This window comes from Ochotona curzoniae, unplaced genomic scaffold, assembly GCF_017591425.1.
Source record: "Ochotona curzoniae isolate NIBS_2020 unplaced genomic scaffold, NIBS_Ocur_1.0 contig_1482, whole genome shotgun sequence".
NCBI lineage: Eukaryota > Metazoa > Chordata > Mammalia > Lagomorpha > Ochotonidae > Ochotona > Ochotona curzoniae.
Window position 1 is genome coordinate 6506683 of NW_024465100.1, and position 16439 is coordinate 6523121.

The following is a 16439-nucleotide window of genomic DNA, read 5'->3' on the forward strand; positions in this document are numbered from 1 at the left end:
GTCACTTGCTGCCTTCAACTATGGGAATATTTTAAAGTCTCTTCTCAGTTCACATGAGAGGGCAGCTATCTAGGAGTATTAGAGAGGGACCAGCATTTCAAGAAACTTTGAAGAAAGGGTTAGGGTAAAGTAGTACTTGGCTTAAAGCTCCTTTTGCATGGAAGCATCAAAAGCTGTTCAAATAGCCTTTGTCATGGTAACTGTAATCACCTCCCCTCCCAATAGAGTCCGGAAAGGGGCTAAGGTTTTTTCCAGGTGCAGTCCCTGTTACTTGTAACCATGAGCCAATCGCCCAAGCAAAAGAGCCAGTCCTCTTCTAAGGCACCAAGCAAGTTAGCTTTTGACAAAGGGAAAGGGTTGATAGGTTTTGATGGAAGATGCTCTGCCCAACCCTGATGTCAACTCTGACAAGCTCTCTTCCTGCTTTCCTAAAGTCATTGTTTCCTCTGGCATGGAAGCTATCATCATTAAAACACAGAGCCAGGAACCATGAACACACTTGAACCAAGCATGTTTTTTTAGAAAATCATTCTGGGACAAAAATAAGAAAATTCAAAGATATGTGTATGTGGACATGCATATATATGCACTGAAGGATTAGAATGGCAAAAAATGAAACTGGGCCCAGTGTGACAGATCAGTGGGTAAATCCTTGCCTTGCAGGTGCCAGGATCCAATTTGGGCACCGGTTCATGTCCTGGCTGCTCGACTTTCTGTCCAGCTCTATGCTTGTGGCTTGGGAAGGTATTGGAGGATGGCCCAAAGCCTTGGGACCCTGTAACCATGTGGAGGACCTGGAAGAAGCTCCTGGCTCCTGGCTTGGGATCTGCTCAGCCTCAGCCATTGCAACCACTTAGGGAATGAAGATCTTTGATGGAAGATCTTTGCCTCTCCTTCTCTCTGTAAATCTGCCTTCCCTATAAAAAAATAGGTGAATCTTAAAAAAAGAAAATAGATCCAAATAGTTGGCTATAATGAATGTAAAGTTAAATTAGCTTATATGTTAAAGGAGTAAAATAGTATTTAGCTTGGAGAGAAAGATAGGGTACAGCATCAGTATTAGAAGTGAGGCTTTGGAGGCTGATGTTGTGGCATAGTGGATACAACATGTACCTGCAATATCAGCATCTTTACTTGATCGAAGCCAAAAGGCCGAGAAGCTATCGCAATGCCAGCATCTTATATGAGTTCCAGTTTGAGTCCCAGCTGCTCTACTTTTAATTCTTGATGAAATGTCTGGGAGAAACAGAAGACCTCGCAAATGCATGGATTCCTGCTTTCTCATGGGAGACCAGAATAAAACTCTTGGCTTCTGCCTTGGGCCTGGCCCTATCCAAGCCACTGTTGCCATTTGGGGACTAAAGCAGCAGATGGAAGACACCCCACCCCTGCTCTCTCTCTTTCTTTATAACTCTGCCTTTCAAAAGCACAAAATGAAACTTTTTTAAAAAAGAAAAACTAATTGAAAAGCTATTCGAACAAGTTAAAGATCAACTCAACAATGATTTTTTTAGAAGTGAAGAAATTAAGGGAGCAAATTAGAGCAATTATTTTGTTATATCATGGGGAAGAAAGTTTCATCTTGTTTTTCAGAGCTGTGTTTAGAAAGGTATTCCAATTTATTAGGATGTAAGTTCTGATACCCACCGCACCTCTGAAATTTCTTGTTTAGGCAATATAGACTTTAAATAATAAAACTAATAGTCAAAATGTGGAGGTACCATCTATGTATTTTTATCTACTTCTGAGCTACTCAAAATACTTTGCTATATTCCAAAAAATTGCCCTTTGGAAATAAGACATAAAAGGCAAAATAAAACAAACTGAAATGACAAAAAAAGAAGTCCATTCCTCATCAGTTGAGCCTGGCTGAAAATAAATCTCTCTTACACATCTCCTCACACTGTGTCTGTTGGGAGATCTTCCTGCCACTGTGTCCATTACTCAGGCATTATGTTACCTATTTTTGTTCTCTCCTTATTTATTGGCCAACTATTTTTCCCTGGTGCTCACTCCATTTTTCATGCTTTTTCTCACCCCACACCTCTCTTAGCATGCTAACATATCACTGAGTGTGATAACAGAGATAGGTTCGTTTCTATGTTCACCTTTGGGGGTTTGCCAACATATTTTTAATATACTAATAAATCCAATTGTTTCCTTATATTTTAAAAAGCAAGCAGTCAATCACTTTAATGAACTAGTGTTTTACATAGAATAGTTTACTGAATTTGAACTTAACCTTCACTTCCAAACAAGTACTTTGTATTTTATTGATCTACACTTTCCTGAAACAACATGGGAGCTCTCATTACTGTGAGGACACAGTATCAGGCCTTTTATAGGAAAAAACAATTGAGCTTCTATGGTATGCATCACAATTAAGTGACAAAAATTGTCATCTAGAATACTGCTGATTTTACTAGGATCACTGTTCCAACATTCCAAGACAGTACAGAATGGAAATGGTACAAAGTAATCCCCTCCATCTTTACCCCCAACACACACACGTGTACGTCAAAAAGTACATGGAAAATGGAAAGAAAGAAGTTTGTCTTGGCGCAAAAAAATTCCACACATAGTTTTTTTATGACATGGATTTTCCATGAAGTCTTTGAAGAGCATTAGTATCTGCACCTACAATGGTTTATATACATGTGAGGGAATCCCCTCTACTTTCTGAATGCTTCCAAGTTGGAGAGTGTCGGAGACTTTTGACCAATCCAGGAAGCATGACTACTAATCTTGCTCTCTTATCCCAAGACGGGGTTTCAGGAATAGAGGACGCCATGACATGGTTAGAACATCATTCTCTGAGGCAGCAGCAGCAGGTCTGGTGAGAAAGAGATTCTATCTGCCACTGTGACAAGGGTCAGCAAATATTTGTATTCCCAGCATGTCACTAGCTCTGTGTGTCAGCTCACAGCACAACAAAGGGGAGGGGGGGACTATTCAGACCATGAGCAAGATAACAAGTCTCTCACTCTGGTGATACAAACGAAAACTGAAAGTATGTTGTGTGTTGGAACCCTAGATGTGGCACCCCAAGTGAACAGGCATTATGGAGGCTAGGGATTGTCTTGAAGCTATGTGTGTGCCATGTCTGATTTTTATGGAAATGGTGCCCTTCACGTGGCATGGTTTCAGATGCCATGAACATGGCTGCATAACCACACCAAAGATGTCAAGCCTTAATCACTGTGTAATTCAGAATTGAAGTAGCTTTGATCTACATATTTACCTCTTTTCCTGCTCTTGTATTTAAACTAAAAAAGGTATATACACACACATATATATATCAGGGGGCCTGGCACAATGGCTCAATTGGCTAATTCTCCTCCTTCAAGCACCGGGATCCTATATGGGTGCTAGACTATGTCTCAGCTGTTCCTCTTCCCATCCAGCTCATTGCTTGCTGCACTTGCTGCATGGGAAAGCAGTAGAGGATGGCCTTGCATCCATATGGGAGACCCAGAAGATGCTGCTGGCTTCTGGCTTGGAGTTGGCTTGGCTCTGATCATTGTGGCCATTTGGGAAGTGAACCAGCACGTGGAAGTTCTTTCTCACTGTCTCTCCCTCTCTCTTTAAATCTGCCTTTCCAATAAAGATAAATAAATCTTTGAGAAAAAGTAGGTTTCAAGGGCAAGCTTCATGGTGTAGTAGACTAGGTTTCTGCCTATGGTACCTGTATCCCATATGGATGCTGGCTCATTTCCCAGCTGCTCCACATCTGATCCAGTTCCCTGCTTATCACCTGGGAAGCAATGGAGGATGGCTCAAATTCTTGGGCTCCTATACTCACATAGGAGACCTGGCAGAGGCTCCTGTGTCCTGGCGCAGCTTTGGCCATTGTGGTCATCTGGGGAGTGAAATAGCAGATAGGAGATCTCCCTCTCTGTTTTTCTTTTTCACATTATTAGCTCGGGGGAAAGGTAGAAACCAAATGTAAATCATGAAAGGGACCTTTTTGATTTTGACTCTGGCTTAGTAATCTTTAGAATCATGGCTCTTCCTTTTTCCTTTTAAAAAGGTAATAAAAATGTAAATACTGAATGGGGAAATCAAAGAAAAGCTCTAAGATCTGCAGCAAAACAGTGATGCCGACTTTCACAATTTTCCTCAACATAGTCCTGGAATTCCAAGCCAGAGCAGTCAGGTAAGACAAAGAAACAAAAGGCGTCCAGACAGGGAAGGAGGAAGTCAAATTGTTACTGTTTGCAGACAGCCTTATCTTATACACAGGGATACTGTAAATGGACAAATGAGATTAACAGAGATTATTTTAGTGGAAAACATTTGAAATTCACACCTAGATTTTTGCTTTGTACACATTTTCCATAAACTTTGGGAAACCTCTCATGATAGAAAATTTTAAAAACTCTAACAAAAACTTACTAGAGATAATAAATTCAGCAGGTGCAGGATAACAGTAAAAGTGACGACAACAACAACAACAAAAACCTACATAAAAACCAGCATTGTTTGTGTGCACCAGAAGCTAATTACCTGAAAAAGCATTCAAAAAAGAAGTCCCACTTACAATGTTACAACATAGCCAAATACCTAGCTAGGAACATATATATATTTTTAAAGATCTATTTATATTTGTTGGAAAGGCAGACAGATTTTCAGAGAGAACCAAAGAGACTGTTCACTCCCCAGTTGCCACAATGGTTGGAACTGAGCTGATCCCTGGCCACATGGTTGCAGGGTCCCAAGGCTTTGGGCCGTCCTCTATTGCTTTCCTGGGCCACAAGCAGGGAGCCTGATGGAAAGTGGAGCAGCCAAGGTGCAGACTGGTGCCCATCTGGGATCCCAGTGTTTGCAAGGTGAGGATTTAGGCATTGAGCCGTTGTGCTGGGCCCAGAACATACTTATTCAAAGAACACCTCTACAATGAAAACTGTAAAACCATGATGAGACAAATCTAACCAGAAGCAAAGAAGTGTATTAAAAGTATCGATATTGTTAAAGTAGTCATGCCATTGAAAATGATATATAGATCAGTGTAGTCCTTATCAAAATACTAATGATATTTCTTACAGAACTAAGGAAACGATACTAAAATTAGCATGCTCTCCTCCACTACACACACGCACGTGCACACACACACATCCTTTGAATTGCAAACCCAATTTTGCACAACAAAAGAATGAGACAGAAGACATTCCATTACTTCATTTCAAAATATACTACAAAGCTATACTAATCTAAAAGCATAGCATTGGCATAAAATTGAGCATACAGACCAATGGGATAGAATAGATGAATCAGACTTAAAAGACCTAAAACTGTAGACTTCCTGAAGAAATATAGGCAAATTACTTCATGATATTGAATTGGACAGTGATTTTTAACTTTTTGAGGGGGACGAGATCCCAATGGCAAAAGCAGAAATACACAAATGGCATGGCAGGGTGTAAAGAGGACTCAGAATGCAATTTAACCATAATTGCATGAGCATTGTCTGTGCAAGTCTGTACATTCTGGAAGATAGGAAATCAGTCACATCGTGAAACTCTGTGTCTTTCATAGCCTGGCACTTTACTAACACCTGATGAATTATTGATTTATAAATGGCTTCTATGAATGATTAGAAATAGTAAATTTCAAAACTAATTTGAGCCTCTAGAAAAAAGGTTATATTGAGGTGTAAGAATTAGCATTTAATAATTTCACTGTAGTGCCTTCATTTGTTAAATTTAACCTGTTTCCATTATTGGTTGCCAAGATTCTGGTGGCGAGGGATTTTTTTTTTTTTCTGTGTAAGAAATCTTTCTGTTGGATACGAATACCTTCCAATATTTACCACAAACATCTTACAAAGTCTGGTGTGTTTTATATTCCCTTTATTCATAAACAGATATCCAAATAGTTTAAGGGATTTTTCTTCAAGATTTCAGAAATCCCCGGACATTTCATTGGACACTTTTTAGACAATGAACTTTGTAATATTTCTTATGATTTAGTAGAAAGGAGACTTTGACTTAGAGATCCAGTCCTAGTGGAAGCCACGTGGTATTGGCAGGTTTATTTCAGGTCTTTACATGTCCACTTCACCTACGAAATAAGGTGGTTGGCTTCATGATTACTAGGATGCCTCCTAGCACTGTTACGGACTACGGGGAGCTATGAGCTCCAAGGAAATCCGCAAAAGAAGCTTTAGTGGAAATGTGCTTATGGGACAGATGAATACACTAATTGCTCATCTGATATAAAAATCTTTAAAAATTGAGCTGTGGTCATAGTTAAAACGAAGACACATTGAAGATGATGTCAATTTGCATAAATCACAGTGTAGACTCCTCTCCATGAAAGCAAAGCCAGGGCTGGCATTTGGGTGAGTTGTTACAATGCCAATGTAAATGCCCGTGTCATACATTAAAGTGCCCAGGCTCACATCCTGGTTACAGCTCTTGCTTTCAGCTCCCTGTTCATGCAAACTATCACAGTATCAGATAATGCCTTTAGTGGCTGGGTCATTATCACTCGTGTGGGAGGCCTGGGTCAAGTTCCAAGCTACTGAATTTGGCAGGCTTTTTGCTAGGAGTGAATCAGTAAATGGGAGATCCCTCTGTTCTCTCTTCCACCAAAATAAATGAACATAAAAATAAGTAGAATTTAAAAAAAAGAAATTCCCTTCCCTTGCCAGGGACATGATAGAAAATTAATATCAAAGGGGGCCAAGAGATTGAAAAATTGATGTGTTTATTCTTTCATTAGAAAAATCATCTGGCACTTCTCTGTGCCTGTCTGGCATGTTCTAGGCCCAGGAGTCAGGATACATATCACTAGGGTGTGATAACTGAGGGGCAATTCAGGTTCTACAAATGGATTTAAACTACAAATATATCCTGGCAATTCCACATGTGAGTCTAATCTAAAGTAGTTGCAAATTTCATGAGTGGGATTTGCTAATATTGGATCACTCTGGAAATAATGAAATTTCCAGTGTTCCCGGTACAGGGTGGAGGAGTGTTCCCAACCCCTGGCAGACAGTGCCCATCAGCAGTTGCTAACTGGAGAGGAGAGAAAGGAGAAGGGGCTCCTTCCAATTGGGGGGACCTGTACAGGTGTCTTTCAATCCCACGACTAGAGATAAAGATCATCTCACCCCTGAATTGTTGTACCAATAAGCCCTGCCCTGTATTTCTGCCTTCTCTGTGAATAAAGCCTTCCTTTCAAGGCACACTGTGTTTGAGATGGTTCCATCCCCGGGAACTCTGGGCTATATTTAAGCAGGAACAACATGCAACTGGAAAAAGGGCATGCCAAATGGCCGCTTCTGAAAGGCTGCTGCTCTCTCTGCTAGGATGTCTTTCCGCACTGCTTCCTCCTCCCGAAGCTACAGAGAGGAAGGCTGCTTTATTTTTTTATGAGCCTCTGTGCATGTCCACATGGGCAGAGTGGTATTTAGTGTGGATCTAATGAATTTTGTGAATGTGTACAATGGAGAACCTGGAGAAGCTGGCATAGGTGCAAGTCAGAACAGATGCCAGACATAATTTTTGTAGTATTTGGAGTCTGTTTCCAAACGGAAGAAGTGATGCATCACACATACATGCTGTGAAAAGCTCGCAGATAGTGGCTGCCATTTACACACCAAAATCTCCTTCGTGGCCTTGCAGAACTCATCTTCTATTACTCTTTATTACCAATTCCCCCCAAATCCATGACACATAACCTGGAGGATTACAGTCCATAAGAACTTGTTTTCTACATTTATAGCTGTCTGTGATTAAAATCTTTTTAGTTTGCAGTCTCTATTTTACTTTCATTGCTCCAGCACAAATGAGGTTATACCTCATTAGGAAATTATTTCAAATTGATTCTTTTGATTTCCCTTCTTATGCTGTATTACCTGTATACATAGGGCATTGAAGAAAAAATATCTCCAGACCTCTGAAAAAGAGCAATACCATGTGTTCTGAACAGATTCCAAATAAAAATCTTAATTTCAAAGCTAATCTTGAATTATTAAAAGCATTATTCAAAATGTCATGTAATCACTAACAATATATAGAAGTAAGGTTTCTAGTTAGTCCTGATCATATATAATTCTTCTGAAAATAGTCAATCTTGCTTTTTCTAAACTGAGAAAAAATAATAAAGAAGTAGATATAAAAAGTTTCCTCTTTTCCTGTAGAGTAGATCTAAAATTTAATTGAAATTCCCTTTCCTTGGCCATAACTGATAGTTTCAACTTGCTCCCTCTTCAAGAGGTCCTCAAGTCGAGGTTTCCACTGCCTGTTGAAAAAGACAACGCTAAATGTAACGTACGTACCTGAATGCTTTCCTCATTCGCTGCCCATTGTCTATCCCTCAGCATTCACCTGTGAAATTGACGTCTACAGCTGCAGCATTCTGGCTAAGGGCTACCTTCAGTAGCAGTACAAACCTTTATTGGTCACTTCCCAGGAGATCTCAAACAGCAGTAGGTCGTCCACTGGAAGTTCTTCCACTTCCCACTGAGGAAGCCCACTCAAGGATGTCACAGACAGGGATCTGCCTCGGAGCATTTTTCTTCCAGTCCTTGGAAGCTTTAAATCCTTGTGTCAGTGAATTGTAATCCCAGGAGAGGCACAGAGCTGGCCAGATCAGGCTTTGCTTGCTTCTTGTGGAGATAAAGTAGCAAAAGACTTCCCCCCGGGCCCCCTGGGGAGCTCCCAAGTGAGAAGAGGAATTCTCAGCCCTGTTACAGCCTCTGCACAGGTAGGGACGCTGCAGCTGATGACTATGTGAGCAACCTAGAACAAGCAAAAGCCTACAGTTCACAGACAAGCTCATCCAGGGATGGGCTGAGCGGGTTCCAGTTCAGCCCTTTAGCCCTTGTCCTTCTGATCAAACTCCTAGTTTCACACTGTCACCAATGCTTATTTCATCATTGCCAGAGTGATCCAATATTAGCAGTTCCTCTCATAAAGTTTGCCAACTAGATTAGACTCACATGTAGAATTGCTGGGATATATTTGTAGTTTATATCCATTTAGATTTTGGTTCTTCCACCCGAGTCCCCATTTTAGAGCTTAAAAAAAAATCCCTGTTTTGTCTACATGTAGAAATTGAATTTTGATGATAGGCCTAGATATTGAGTTTTTTCCTCCATTAAAAAAAGCATAACTTCTGTGCCTTTGGGTATGTCACATAAAGGCTATAACTTTGGCTACAATGTTTTAATATTTAGCATTAGTCCATAATTTTAAAGGGCTACTGTAAATTAATTTTATTCATAATTATTGTATATTGGCCTCAAATGTTTTCAACTTAATAAATAATTTTTCAATGAATGTGACAGTGTTCAAATATGGGAAGAAATTTACAGAAAGGTCACCAGGATGATATGAACAATAATAATATGTATATTTGTTTTCCATGTATTTTTGAACAAGTAATTATGTGGAAAGGTACTTCAAAAAAGCCCAAGGAAAAATAGAAATAAAGGGTAAATTTTTCAGGGATGGTATCGTGGTGCAGTGTGTCATGCTGTCACCTGCTATGGGAATATCCTGTGTCGAGGTGCCAGTTCAAGTTCTGGCTGTACTGTTTTCCCTTGGGCTAATGCTAGGAAAGCAGCTGAAGATGATTCAAATACTTGGGCCCCTGTTACCTACATGGAAGATCCGATAGAGTTCCAAACTTCCCTATTCGGCCTGACTCTGTCCCACCCGCTGCGGCCATTTGGGGAGTGAACAGTGGGTAGATCTCTACTCTGTCCTTTCATGATTCAAATAAATAAAAGCACAGTGTAAAAAGTAAAAGACAAGTCTCTTTTAATGAAAATAACTTGAAATCTTTTATATTTTATTCATAACAATTTTTCATGAGCTTTTGAAGAGTCCTTGTTTGCATACTTTTTACACCAAAAATAAACTCATTTTTAAATTCCAGTTTCCATAAACTTTTTGAAGTTCCTTAAAATTTGCTAGTGTCTTTAAACACACACACACACACACACACACACACACACACACTATTATTCTTCAGGGGAGTAAGGACATTCACAAACATGCTTAATTTTAAGCCATCTTACCATACAGATGTAACCAACAATCAATATTTTAACATTAGTATGTTAATGAGCAGCACAATGGAAACTCAAACAGAAGTATCTTTACATTGCAATTGTAAACGTGAATGTCGGAGCAGTTCTTGTAATACTATTTCAGAACATTTTGTTTCATCTTTCGTTATTTTCTGTATGATTGGTGCTATTGACTTAAGGCTGTCTCAATCACTTAAGGCAGATAAATCCACATTTATGTAACATTAATAAGTTTTTGTGAGTCAAAATACGTCTTCCCTGATTCACTGACGTATTTGATTCTTATCTGTCTAAAAAGTAAATTTAAGCACATAGTTTATTATTCCTTCATTTGAGTCATGAGGAAGAGATGAGATGGTGAATTAAGATAAAAATCAAGTGCTAAAATAGCAGAATGTTGAGTCTGAATTCCTTTGCAGAATTATTTGCCTGTTGACATAACCTCCACAGGTTCTGTAAATACAAATTCCAGTGAAACAAAAGAGAAGGACTTGTTGACAAGATGTGAGAGTGGGGTGATGCGAGGATAACAGGACGTCTCATTTGCAGCGTGTAGTCCTACCAGCCTTGAGAACGTTTCTCCCAGTGCTGAACACGTGACAGGTGATTCTCATTATCCAATTTACAAAGAAATACTGATTTATTCACTTATATAGTGTACCAGGTACCAAACGCTTGGTGAGTTAGACACTCCAGGGCTCAAGTCCTACTGACTGATTATCTGCTCTGTAACCTGGAGCTGAGTGAAGCAATTTACCAAAGTATAATGATGCTGCGCCATGATTGTTTTATCCTTACTGTTTTGATTATCTGTGTGAAGATTTATTTAAAAGTCACAGACAAGTGGGTGCAGAAAAAAAAAAAAAGAGTAGGGAAAAAAGAGAAAGAAAGAAACGTTCTTGAAATGGGGACATTGTTGGCCAATCTTGGCTTTTTAATGGAGAATGCCTTTTTCAGAATTGCTCCTTGAGTCAAAAGATGTGAAATAAATGGAATCATCTGAAATATGTCCGGTCTGTATTTCCATCTCTCCTGGTTCTCTGGATGAATTCTCTCCTTTCAGATAAATGTACAGAGAAAGGCAGTCATTTGTATAGTAGTTTAAAAGAAATCAGGGGCACTTCTCTGCTTCCCTGGCCTTCCTCCTATATTTGTGTTGAAATCTCTTGATTTCAGTTCCCTGTAGATTCACTGAAGTACTCTTCTGCTTCATGGATAAGCGTAAGTTGCTGACCTGGGAGTCAAAAGGGAACAGTCATCCAGTCAGAGTTGGGGTTTCTTCAAGGTGCAGGGACACTCTCAGTAGTCTCTGGTGCTGAATCTCAGACCCAAGCCGTGAGAACGCAACAAAAAACGAGTTATATTTAGTATGCTTAGGAAATCTGCCAGCAGAGGTCACTAGATACATCTAGAAAGCCACACAGTCTCAGCATGTGGAATTCTTCGAAGTCCTCAAAACTTGCAAATATAGAGTGCCATGAAATTGAAGATCCCTCTGATGAAGTTCTGTTTGAATTTAGACAAGCGATGAGAAAGTGGCAACACTGGAAAATCTAAAGAAGCTTTAATGTGGTAAAGCTCTGGAGACAACGAATGGGAGTCTCTCTCGGAGGGAATGAGGTCAGAGGAGGTTAGGGAACAGGATACTGGCTGAAAAATTGGATTTCATTTGAATTACAATGAAAATTATTGCAAGATTTTAAACAGGGTAATTAGCTTCACATAAATGAAATGTTAAGGGCAAAAGAGTGATGTCAGAGCTGTTTCTAATGCCTGCATCTCAGCCACGGATCCTTCATTAGAACGTTGTATCTCTTCCATAGATGGTCTGCTCTCTTCTCAATGCTGTAAAAACAGGGATGAAAGTGAGTTATTCAGCATTCCGTCATTTCCGCTCAAGGTTAGGGAGAATTCCTTTGTTTACCCATGTGGTGTCTTTAAATAGGAGGTACCTTTAAGAGCTCATGGAAAATGGAGTTAAAAGATGTTTATTTTGTTATGTTTTTAAAGATTTAAATTTAAATTTTTATTGCAAAGTCAGATATACAAAGAGGAGGAGAGACAGAAAGATCCTCTGTCTGCTGATTCATTCCCCAAGTGGCTGCAATGGCCAGAGCTGAGCCAGTCTGAAACCAGGAGCCAAGAACTTCTTCTGGGTCCCCCATTCGGGTGCAAAGTCCCAAGGCTTTGGACTATCCTTGACTGTCTTCCCAGGCCACAAGCAGGGAGCTAAATGGGAAGTGAGGCCACTGGAATTAGAACCAGCACCCATATAGGATCCTGGCACATGCAAAACAAGGACCTTAGCAGCTAGGCTACTGTACCAGACCCAAAAGGTGTTTGTAAGGCGATTATTGTATCAATTTTGCTATTGGTTATAATCAGACCTTTCCTGAGGAGTAGATACTTAGTGTTACAAAAGTGCATGTGGAGGAACACATCGGCATGTGTAGTTATTCAAGGGTTTGTTTCAAACCATTTTAGTTAAGAATTTTAAAATATCCAGATACTTATAAAATAACAGAAAAAAAAATCTAGTTTGAAATGGGTGAATTCTACAAATAGCAGAAATTAGATTTTTTAAAAAGTTTTTAAAACTTAGCAGTTCAAGACATACCATAACAACACACTCCAGGGCTGTTGACACAAACACAGGGATCTGTATGTCAGGTTAGGAATATGAATAGGGCGCTAGGCATTTTGTTTTACTTAGATAAACTATTAGGAACTCACTTTAGCTAGAATACGTCATCTAAAATAAAATTATCGTCTCCTTTGAGGAGGAGCAGGGCAGTTTTTGAAATACCAGGAAGAGAAAGTTACTATCTCTTCTAAGCACTTGTTCCTTTTGCTTTCTCTTTTGGGCGTTGCAGAAGATTGCACTAGCCAGACATTTATTCTTCTAAGTAAAGGTGGTTCTTTGCTAGATTGACATTGTTGAAAAACATGCTCATGGAGGCCTGGCCTGCTTAATCCGGCCAGGCACTCACGTAGGAAGGCAGCGACCCTTGTCACTGCACCTCTGGGGAGCTGGATTTGCTCCCACAGGCTTCTCTGAGGAACACACCTCAGCTAGTCTCCAGCTAAGAATCCCCCGCAGCAAGAGCCTGAGTGAGACCCACGTGGCCTTCAACCTGTTGAGATAAATCTCTGCAAAGTTTAATCAGGACTTTCTGAAGAGAACGGGTTAGTTTGGTAAGATGAGTTACAGAGGAATGATTGAACTTACATTATGCTGTTAATCACTGGAGCCGTTTCTCAACACTGAACTTGGGCATATTCTAGTTCACAGAGCACAGATGATGCTCCATTATTAATATCCAGTGTCTTTCTTGCAGGGAACTGCTGAAAGCCCTTCCTGCGAAACGGTGGGGAGGAAATCCTTTGCAGCATTGCAGTCTTGCCTTTTTAGAGACTGAGGTTTTAGTGATTCTTTCCCAAAGGATTTTTTTTCTTTCTTTTTCTTTTTTTTTTTTTTTTTTGGCAGCCTGTTGCAGGCCACTCACTCCTGGGAATTGATATCTCATGTCACAGACTTTTTACAAGTACTTCCTTTTTTATTGTTCTGCATATTGGAAATGGTCCAAGTTTATGGCAAGCCCTGAGTTTTGTAATTTTTTTTGCTTAAATTTTCATCTGTACATTTTAAAAAGATTTATTTATTCTTATTGGAAAGAGATTTACAGAGTGAAGGAAAGACAAAGATCTTCTATCCACTGGTTCACTCCTCAAGTTGCTGCAGTGGCCGGAGCTGAGCCCATCCAAAGCCAGGAACCAGGAGCCAGGAGCCTCCTCCAGGTTTCTCACGCAGGGGCAGGGTCCCAAGGCCTTTGAACGTCCTTGATGGTTTTCCCAGGCCACAAGCAGGGAATTGGATGGAAGTGGAGCAGCCGGAATTAGAACCGACGCTCACATGGGATCCCCTCGCATGCAAGGCGGCAAGGATTCCAGCCGCCATGTTACCATGCCAGGCCCAAACTTTCATATGTCGTAAAGGACCCTGTCCCCCACCCGCTTGCCCTGGCCTCTGCTGCCATCATGGTTCAAGTCACCGTGTGACTTGCTATCACAGACTTCTTGGTTCTCCTCAGTAGTCTCCCCACATTTTCCTAGCTCTCTTAAGCGTGCGCGCGGACACACACAGAGTTCAATTCCCACTCACCAGCCACAGCAAGCATTTTAAGAGGAACTGATTGTATTGCTATTGTACTTGATGTCTCAGCAATTCCACTTCACCTGGGAACATTCAGTACCACCAGAACAAGCTGTCCTCCCACCCTTGCAAAGATAAACCAAACACCAATTCTTTCAGATCCTGCTTGGAGATGATGACTGATATGAACTATGTTTTATATAATACAAATATTTGTTTTCTTTATTTTACCTTTTTTATTTAAAAAAAAGAACTTATTTTTGTTTTTTTTGAAAGGCTGACAGAGAGAAGAAGACACAGAGAGAAAAGGCAAAGAGATCTTCCATCTGCTGTCCATTCCCCAGAATGGCTGTACCAGATGGAGCTCGGCCAGGCGGAAGACAGGAACCGGAAATGCCGTCTGAGCTTCTCAGGTAGGTCGCAGGGACTCACACGCTTGCACCATTTCACACTGCTTCACTAAGCATGTTAGCAGCAGGCTGAATCAGAAACAGGACAGCCAGTGCTTCCCCCAGGGCTCCTCCGTGGGAATCCAAGAAGCCAACTGCGGCATAACCCACTGAGCCAGACCACTGGGCTCAGGTTTTACTTTCCTTACCTAATTTACTCAGACCTGTTTTTCAGTCTTTTTCATTAATGTTACATATGAAACAGTATTTTTTTTTCTATCTCAGTTTTTGGTTTCTCCCTAAGAATTAAAAAGCTATTGGTTATGTATGTTATGTATGTTAAGCCTGCCATCTTATCAGTCTCCATAGTTGTGAAAGATTTTAAAGGCATTTCTCGGGTTTTGTAGGCAGGTCATCATCTGAGAACAGTGGCTTTTTCTTAGTATTTAAATGTTATTATTGTTTGCTCGCATAATTAGTGTGTGACAAATATTGCCAAGCAATAATGACAAGCATCATAATGTTTTATTAATTTTAATGAGACTGTCCTTAGTATTAATATTTTTGTAAATAATACATATGTAACCTCTGAAATTAGCCCATTGTGTCTGGTAGTTTTTCTTATTTTTCTCTTATTGTTTTGTTTATTCTTTTTATACTTAGAATGTATTAATTTTAAATTTGGATGCTAAGAGAGGGAAAGAGCTCTGTCCAATGGCTCACTCTCACAATGCCCTGTACTGCCACGCTGGGCCAGGCAGGAAGCCAGGGACTGGGAAGGCTGGGACTGGGAAGGCTGGGGCTGGAAGGATAGGAGGGGGCTGGGAAGACTGGGACTGGGAAGGCTGGGGCTGGAAGAATGGGACTGGGAAGGCTGGGGCTGGAAGGATGGGACGGGACTGGGAAGGCTGGGGCTGGGAACTTCATCCTGGTACCAGAGCCATGACCTGTTGCCTCCCAGGATATGCATTAGCGGGAATACAAAGCTGAGTACCAGGGACTCAAATCAGGCATGCCAATGTGAGATGCTGAGCATAAGTAGCGACTTAGCTTCTGATCCAAATACCTGCCCAAGGTTTCCTTTTCCCCCACTTCTTTTTTCAATATCATTCTTCCATATGAATCCTGAATATGATATTCTCCATGACGGTTTACTGCAAATACAGACTCTGGGAGGCAGCATGCCAGGCCATGTAATCGGGTTCCCGCCACTACTGTGTGTGATCTAGATGGACTTTGTGGCTCAGCTATTGCGAACATTTAAGAAGTGACCCACACAATAAGAACGCTGTCTTGTTCTCTCTGTTCCTCTTCTCCATCTCTTGAATAATCAGCAAAACAGTTTTTAAAAATAGAGCTCTGCAGTATGTCAGCAGCTACTTTTGATTTTGCCTTTGGATGTTTGGCAGAATTTGATGTTCTTTGGTATTTTAATAATTATTGGAAAGGGCAGTGACGTCCTCACTATGGTCTGACCTGGAGAAAGTTTTTTCTGCACCAGGCAAGAACATAGTTCCTTCCTGCAGACTGTCACCATTGTCCAGTGTAACTTATGTCCTTAAAGATTCATTCTAGACCTTTTGTGCTGGAGCTGGTGGGGGTGGCCAGCTCGTGGGGGCCTGGGAGTGTGAGCTTTCAGGAGGCCTGGGGGATGGTACTGGCAGGGGTGTGTGGGTACCTGGGGGCTCATGTCCAGGCAGGCAGAGTGAGCTTGGAGATTTCCCCATGTGCTAAGTCCCAGGCAGGGTTGGGGAGAGGAGAGGAATGGGGAGCCCAAGGTAGCATGCTGGCCTGGTGTGCTGGTGGACTAGGCTTGGGAAACTGAATGGACCTGGATCCTGGGTGTGTGGAGGAG

The 16439-nt window shown here is 40.9% G+C and overlaps 1 protein-coding gene across 1 annotated transcript in view; it reads right to left on the minus strand.

The window, feature by feature from the left end:
• Positions 1-8532, minus strand: part of GYS2 (glycogen synthase 2) — a 39345-nt gene extending 30813 nt beyond the window's left edge. Inside the window, exon 1 of the mRNA XM_040968365.1 lies at positions 8399-8532. Coding sequence (XP_040824299.1) covers positions 8399-8519 — 121 coding nt within the window. The 5' untranslated portion in view covers positions 8520-8532. The remainder of the gene's footprint in view (positions 1-8398) is intronic.
• Positions 8533-16439: the final 7907 nt, after the last annotated feature.